The 8,312-nt window shown below is 47.3% G+C and overlaps 1 protein-coding gene across 3 annotated transcripts in view; it reads right to left on the minus strand.

Moving 5' to 3' along the window:
• The window catches only part of LOC128902208 (alpha-2-macroglobulin-like protein 1), a 40,093-nt gene extending 32,711 nt beyond the window's left edge, over window positions 1-7,382 (minus strand). For 2 of the 3 annotated variants that reach the window (XM_054184715.1, XM_054184724.1), the window contains exons 1-5: window positions 6,495-7,382; window positions 5,671-5,854; window positions 4,362-4,406; window positions 3,879-4,023; window positions 3,300-3,352 (exon numbers count right to left, since the gene is read on the minus strand). In XM_054184715.1, the coding sequence (XP_054040690.1) occupies window positions 3,300-3,352; window positions 3,879-4,023; window positions 4,362-4,406; window positions 5,671-5,854; window positions 6,495-6,556 (489 nt within the window). In that variant the 5' untranslated portion in view covers window positions 6,557-7,382. Of the gene's footprint in view, window positions 1-3,299; window positions 3,353-3,878; window positions 4,024-4,361; window positions 4,407-5,670; window positions 5,855-6,494 lie in introns of those variants that run through there. The other variant, XM_054184733.1, reaches the window with a different exon arrangement.
• Between the last annotated feature and the right edge of the window lie 930 nt (window positions 7,383-8,312).

Genomic DNA, 8,312 nt, shown 5'->3' on the forward strand with positions numbered 1-8,312 from the left:
AAATTCAGGAACATGGGTAATATCCATTTGCCATAATTGCAAGGAATGCAACCCACGTGGGTTCACGCCCAGGCCAAGCCCAAAACCAGTTCCTTGGCAATCTGGACGGGATTGCACAATGCCACGTGTCTCAGAAATAGGTAAATTAAACTGTCTCGCTAATACTTTAGCTGATTGATGAAAAAATTCATGAGACACTCGAGCTTGTTCAAATAGGTTCATTTGACGGTTCTCCCAGGTTGCTGCAACCAAACGGTCACCACAATTATTACCAATGGCCAGGCCATAATCAGGTTGATGGCTACGTATGTGCACTATAAAATAAGGATACATTCTCTGATTTAACAAATGTAACAATTGTAACAATAACTGATATAAGACAGAATTTCTAAGAGATCGAAGCATCGAGCGTTCCAGTCTCATAACAGTTCCAACAACATACATAGAATCTGAAACAATATTAATCGGTTCATCCTGCCAATTTTGAAAAGCCCACACCACTGCCCGTAGTTCTAAAGTCTGTAAAGAATCTTGTAAAGCACCATCGAGCAGTTTGGAATGCCATTGTCCATTAAGGTACCAGGTAATGGCTGCTCTTTTTGATTTCTTTCCGGCATCCGTAAATACCGTGAGTCCAGATACTGGAGAATTCGAACGTCGTGGAGTCTCTTCAAAAGTTTGATTTCGGATCAATGGCAAGAGTTTCATCGGTGGGTAGACATTAGTGATTTGTCCAGAAAAATCCTCTAATGCATATTGTAAAACCTCTGAGGAAGAGAGAAGCCAATTCAGATAATTCTGGGTAATTGGAACATACATAACCTCTGGCTCATGTCCAGTTAAATCAACGATACGACGTTTGCTTTTTCTTATCGTTATTATTACATTTTCCTTTTAATTGCTGTTGCATCAAAGGACGTACCGCAGCTCCAACAGCAGCAGCCATAACCGTAGCCTGTTCTTGGGAAAGCACCCGCTCTGCTGTTTCCAGCAGCTGAGCAGTGGTACTGCCTCGAGGTAGGGTACTAAGAGCTTTTTTGGTTTTATCATTTGCATTATCAAAAGCAAGTAAGTCTAAAAACTTCACTTTCATGGTCTCATCAAGGTCAGGGTGAGCAGAAATAGCCGCATGCAATCTATCGACAAACTCAGAATAAGGCTCCGTAGATTTTTGGCGAATATTTGTAAAAGCAGGAGGAGTTTTTTCCCCTCTAATCCCCCAAAAAGCCCTGTGAGCTAACTGTTGACTGAGTTGCAAAACCTCCACAGCAAAATTAGCTTGCCAGTCAGTCCGAACGTAAGGTCCCGTCCCCATTAACATCTGTGTTTGTACCCCATACAAAGGATCACCTTGAGGACGCGGGGTGGCAGCAGCCTGATCACATAGGTTCTGCCACACACTGAAAAACTGCAACTGCTGAGAAGGGGTGAGCAACATTTGAGAAATCTGCTTTGAATCATGTGGTGTGAGTAAATTCGCAGTAAATAAATGCTCTACCATAGCCCTAGTATAGGGAGAGCTTAGTCCATATTGGCTAACAGCTTGTTTTGCCTCCTTTAACAATTTCCAATCAAACTGTTCCCAATCCTTTCCACCCCCCGCATTAGCAAACACCGGAAACGCCATAGGATCAAGAAACACGCCCTCAATTGCCGCATCTCTAATTACTCCCCTCCATCGGTTTGTTAATTCTTTCTCCCCTCCTACCGCTCCCCCACCCCCCGCATTTTCCGACGATGGTGGCCACGACAAGGCATGATGAGGCAGTGGCAAAGGAGCAGGGTAAACTGGAGAAGCTCGTGAACTGGATTGATCATCTAGACGAGCTTCCATCGCTTCCAACTTTTTTAACAACTCCCGGAATTGATGGTCTGTCAGTACACCAGGTGGTACTCTAGTGCTGCTGCCGGGTGATGGTGGAGTAGAGGGTGGCAGAGGAGGGTACGGTATTGACTGATCCCTGGAATCCTCAGGGGAGTCTCCTTCAGTATTTTCAACAACAGTGTCTTTGGGAGGGGGAGGAGGAAACATAGTTTCTTCCTCTTTTCCACTTTCATAAACAGGTGTCTCAAGAGAGTCTGTAGCGGGAGTAGGCTGGCTCGGGGCAGTAACGGCGCGACTCGCTACATTCCCCTGTGTTATTCTGCAGCCCCGGGGTTGAGGGACGACAGCTTCTGGCGATCCCCCGAAAGAAAGACTCGTGGGGGAAACATCCTTAACTCCAGGTGTTAATGCTGCAAAGGCAGAGGCGGCCGCAGCACGTTCTGCCTGCATTGTTTTCAAAGTCTCTGATACTAACCTCCACACAGCGGAGAGTTTCTGCGCCTCCTTGGATCCTTTACTTACGTCATCCCACAACACCGCTCCTATTTTAGCCCACGTATCTTGAGCAAAAGCGGTAGCAACAGTGGGGATAAGTCCTTTATCCCGCGCCCATACTAAGAGCGCCTTCAAGGTAGGCGTATCATACTTTAATCCTCTCGTAGAGAGTATATGTTGGAGGAGCTTAACTACTGCCTCTTCTTCTTTGGAGAGTGTAGACCCCATCTCCTCCCCGGCCGCTCGCTTCGCCAATGCGAGATTCCCTACCTTGATGCGCTAGCGTCTTCCCGAGTGCCGGGGCAGCACTCGCCTATTGACCGGCTTCTTCCACCCCCTCCGTCCGTCGGTTGCTCATCGGGTATTCGCTGATCCCAGCACCGATCTGAGGGTCCCTGTTCGGGCGCCACTTGTCGGCGCGGAAGGCTCGGACAATAACACAGCGACCAATGTGATCAGGTTAATGCCAGTTTATTGCACAGATAGCTCAGTTATTATAGATGTTCTGATTCCGCATCACGCGCCGACAATTTGCTGATTGGTTGCACGAGCTGTGCACGCGGCAAGCAACATATTATAATTGGCTTAAAGCATCTGTCCATGCGGACAATCACCCCTCCTATATCCTGGGTGAAGTTCTACATTTCGCACGCTGAATTCAGCACACTTTCTCATATCTTGTTGGTCTCAGCATTTCTAACATCGCTACAATGTTTTCACATGGCCTTCAAACTAACAAAGCCTACATAGTTGTTAGCAGTTCTTCGGTGCTTGGCCTACATAGTTGTTAGCAGCTCTTCGGTGCTTGGAGTGTTCACAGGATGACCCCTTTGTATTAAAAATCCTCCAACAGTTTACCTTTAAAGATCATTTGTTCTTATGGTTTAACAGGCATGAAGGGAGATGTCTTTTTCATGAGCCTCTCAATGTGTCTCATGCTGAGGCTCCTACTTCTAGAAAAGCACAAGGTGACACTCACCTCGTTTTTAATGACCTTAAGGTCCTCGTTGAGGTTCACAATTTGAAATTTCACTGGAGATGTAAAGAAAAGGATAGTAAAGCATTTTGTCTGCAACATGTTCTTGCACAAATCAGCGTCTCCTTTTCTGTGTCCTAATATTCATGTCTATCTGTTTACCTCAGAGGTACTCGGGTCTTTCCCCAGACAGCCCACCCCAGCATCTCCTACCCCAAATGACTTTGTCTGGGAGGCTTATATGCAGTTGTGGGCTGTAGAAACTCACTGCCTTTACGTGGAAAGATTACAATGATGTGCTAACCATTGGGGTTCGTCTGTCTACATTCTGTTCATTTTGTGAAGACTGTGGAGTAACTCACTGTATTTCTACAGCTTGGAACTGTCACTCTAGGCTTTTCTCAAATATTAACAACAGCCTTCAAAAAACAAGAGATTGCTGGAAACATCTGATAATAGAGATCTGCTTTCTTCCATCTCCAACAAGGTTAGCTTGCTGCACTTGGTGAAGTCTTCCCCCTAGATGTGGCTACTACCTTGACCCTTCCCTCCCCATTTCCGCGTGCCACCTTCTTGCCTTACCTGGTTCTCCAGGTTTGTATAAGCCCTTGTCTGTCTCTACCAGAATTACATTTTTCTGGGGCTTTACCAGAACCTTCTTGCGACCCTCAAAAAGCACATTGTCCCCGCTGTGGATCAGGACATGCAGAGAAACCACCTTCTCTGTCTGTCAGTTTAAAAAAAAAAACAAACTGCCTGAGAGTACAAGTAGCTTAAAGGAGAAACAGAGGCACCTGTCCTACCAAAATCTCCAACTTGCCTCTCCTCCCTTCCCCTCCTTTGATTTAGTTTTCTCTTTTCCCTGGTCATAGTCCTCTCTGTGCTCCCCAGTTTCCTCATTCTCTTTTCTCTGCCTTTCTTCTTGTCATAATTGCCTATTTCTGCATTTATTTCCCCCCTTTACTACCTTTCCCACCTTGCATCTCCAACATTAACACGGCTCAGATACAGGAGAGGCTGAAGCCCTCTAATTTGTAAAAGAGGCAGCCAAGGGAGGTGTCTTACGTGTGATGTGGAATCATCTTTTTCCCCAGGGATGAACTCTGGCACCTAGTTTGATCAATAAAGGAAATGGAAAACAAATTCATCAGAGACTTTGCATCTTATCACAGATGTAAGACATCATCTCACTGTCAAAAAATCCCTGAACTTGAGAGTCCAAATTCCACTGTATCACTCTGTCTCTAACCCGCTTGTCATTATAGGGAGAAGAAGCAGTCACTGCCTGTCTCTTGGTCATGAACTCGAGAGTGAACCAACTGACATGTCGTTCTCCCATTTCACATAAATGTGAGATTTTTATGAAACCAAGAAAAAGCATAGGGAAGTCAGATCTGGAGCTGACCAAGACAGTAACAGGAGAAGAGATCAGGCAAAACCAGGACATCTCAGTATCAAAAAGACCGAGCTGACCAGGAGAAAGGTTCTTCTTGCTAACAGCAGACTACCTTGGCTTTCCAGAGCCAGGACTTGCTCTCTCCTAAGGGCTGACACCAAACACTTAGTTAATTATTGTCTTGTTGATGCAAGAACCAGACGTGACTACAGCCCCTCCTTGAGTTCTGCTGAATCTGCAGGACGATCAGGGTGTAGGCACAGCAACTTTGTATGGTGCTGAGGAAGACAGGGGCAGTTTGTAGAGCCTCGGCACCAGACACGTCTCCATGGCTCTCCAGAAATGTAACTGAGGGTCCTGTATTTGTGCCGCAGCATGAGTGTGTCTAGTTAAGCTAACTAGAGCAGCAAAGTTGCAACGACAGGAACTCAGGCCGCCCTAGAAATATCCAGACTGCCTAGGTAAAATTCAGTTCATTGTGGATTCAGCGCCATCACCACCCATCACAGCTAAATTAAAGCAAGCTCAATGCCTACGCAGGCTGCAGCTACATCTTGCAATATAGATGCAGCTTTAGAGCAGAATGGTGCTCTTGGAGCTGGAGGCGCAGGCTTCTGAGGAAGCACGGATGAAAAGAATGTATTCCCAATGCATTTACTCGCACTGTGTTACACAAGCATTTTTAGGGACTAAACACTGAGTAAACGGAAAATAAATGTTTTCCATCAGCCTTTAAGTAGGAGGAAATGGGCTGGTACAGATCAAAAGAATGGGCTGTTATCCACACTGGAAAGATTCCCTACTTTGCTAGGCTCCAGGACACTGTTGTATTTTGCCTGGTGCTGGTAAGGAAATACCCTTAATCTGCTTGCAACCCATGGCAAAGCAAAAGACAGCGTATCAGAGAAGTGGTGGGCTACTGTCTGAAGTGACGGTGAGAGCAGCCACTGCCAAATCAGGAGCCATAGCTACACTTACCTGGAAGGTGATGCACTGAAAAGTGCCTGGCTTCTCCACGTCCTGTTCCACCAGTGTGTAATTCTGGGTTTTAACCTCCAAGGTGACAGCCAGGTGGACGGCCTCAGCCAGGGAGCTGAAGTGAATGTAGAGCTTCTCCTCTTGGGAATAGTGAATGACAGCAGGGAACACCACCATATAGTGACTAGAAGAGAGCAGGAGATGTGCAAAAACAATTCAGAGGCTGAGGTGGACAGGCCAGAATCCAGTTCTGCTGCTTTCATGAAGAGATAGACCAGGGGTCAGAAATGTCTGGAGGCCTGCAGTGAAGGAACCGTAGTGCAGCTCCCTTACCATACCAGAAAGAAGCAACACTCCCAATGTGGAACTAGAGAGCTCCTGATATCTATCTGTCACCACCTTGCCACCAGCCAGAACACAGCTGCCCAGCGTACAATACTCCAGTTGCAAACACACAGAGTAAGACTGTGTGAGGAACGAAGACAAAGACTCAGTGGGGGAGGCATAAGGCTTCGGTCCTCACAACCAAACTTCTCCCCCACCAGCACAGGGTGAACAGAGGCAAAACGTGTGGCTTCTGTAGCTTTGTGGTGTGTGCAGTGTGCAGTGCCTGCACAAGCAAACACCAGGGGCTTTGCCTGCAGTGGTGCTCGACACCCAGCTCCCCAACGGGACACAGTAGGAGCTGCTTCTGCCCAGCCTCCCTGAGAACAAGGCCCCCGCCATCCAGTTCTGTGATGCTAAACAGTGCAGCGACCCAGCATCACCCTTCAATGACAGTCCCTTTCACCAAGCCCCCCAAAATCAAAAGGAGATAATCTCACGGTTCCAGGCTTGCTGCGACTGGGAATAGGGTCAGGGCTAAGAGGAGCACTGGTGCTCCCATTGCTCGGTCTGGGACAGACAGCTGACAATATCCACACAGGAGGAGAGAACTGCCTGTACTGATGGGCTGGAGCAATCCTAAATACCCCCCTCAGATGCTCTTAAGTCCAAAGAGTGGGGAAGTTGATATATGGAGATAGTATCTCTTCCAGGCTAATGACATTAGCTAATATTTACTTGCTTCCACCAACAGCAGAGTAAAGGCCACACCACACAGTTCTCCACCCACATCTACATTCAGATGGCATTCCAGGCCATGGAGTGCCAGAGCACTGAGGGGGAGATGTGGGGTGGGCGACTTCTAACCCAGGCAGAAAGGGACTTAGGAGAAAAACTCATCTCAGCTGTGAATGGTCTGGATCCTGGCTGTAGCATCTGATGGCAGCCAAAGCTGCACACCTGCTACTGCCCTCAGCTTGTAAAAAGCATCCTCAGTACTCTCTCTGTGCATCTTTAGTGATCCTCCCCTCATCCAGTATTTAATCAGAGCTTGGAGTAAAAACCTTTCAATTCACCTCCATTCCCTGCATCACTGCCTCTGTCCACCCATCCATCCCAGCCATGTCTGATCCTCCTGGGTACAGAACCTTTTCCAGGGCTGCTCCTGCCACCCACTGCCAACTCCCCTCATAGCTCTACTGTAAAGCCTTTCCAAATAAGGCAAGGCATTTTAAGTCCCCACATATTTTAGCAAATCTCTACTTTACATCCCTCCAAGCCAGGTGTCCAATCTTCTGCCAGCTTCCTCCAGCCATAAGGTAGTTCCACACTGACACTACCACCCGCCTCCTCCAGGCTCTTCTCAGGCACTGCAACCCTGTATTTCCTTTTCCTGGGTGGCAGCAGGGAAGTGAACAGGGCTTGGACGTTATTTGCCCTCTAGTTACAACGTCATTTGAAGGTGGATGTCTTTGTCCTACCCTGGCCCCATCTGCGTTTTTGCAGAGCATAACCAAAAGTACACAATATGGAGTGAATTTGCCATCCACCCACTCTTTGCTGCCAGCTGAAGCAATCCCCGGGATTTACTTTGGCACAGTCACTGTGTGTCCTTAGCATCTACCCTCTTAGTGCACAGTCTGATGTAACAGGAACACACTAGCCTTTAACCTAGCTCTGACATTGCAGATAATCTGCAGGTTTAAAGCACTGTATGTCACTGATCTAGGAGCGTATTTGATTCTCCGAAATCAACAACATTTGGACTTCAAGCCTGAACTAGCAGGACGAAAAACAATTTGAGTCCTGTCTGATTTCGGAAACACTCCCCATGGCTCTGCATCTCTGAATGGTCATCAAGCTGGCTGCCTCTAAAGTTAAATGGAAACAGACAGACAACAAAAAGATAATAACATGCTAAAGTTCTTCCCTTCCGCCAGGGAGGAATGGGGGCACTGGCAGAGCTGTGTGTGAAGCCCTGGGATGGTCTGGCCGGAGGGTTGGAGGCCAGGAGTGACATTTCAGTAAGAAGTAAATGATACGTAAAAAAGAAGTTCTACAGAAGAAGAACCTTGAAGCAAAATCCTCTGACATCACAAAGAATGGATTTGTCCCAGCGCATTTCTGATGAAATCCCAGTAAAGATACCTGTATAGAAATCGGGCCCCTGGACCAAATACGCTAACTGAGCACTTGTGCTGCTGTCAGCTGTGCTACAGAAGACAGAGCAAGACGTTCCCCAGAGAAATATCAACCAAGCCTCAAGGTGAGCGCCTTTGCTCTGTAGGCAATGAACGCTGTCTCCACCCCTCCCACCC

The sequence above is a fragment of the Rissa tridactyla genome, chromosome 1 (genome assembly GCF_028500815.1).
Source record: "Rissa tridactyla isolate bRisTri1 chromosome 1, bRisTri1.patW.cur.20221130, whole genome shotgun sequence".
Lineage (NCBI taxonomy): Eukaryota > Metazoa > Chordata > Aves > Charadriiformes > Laridae > Rissa > Rissa tridactyla.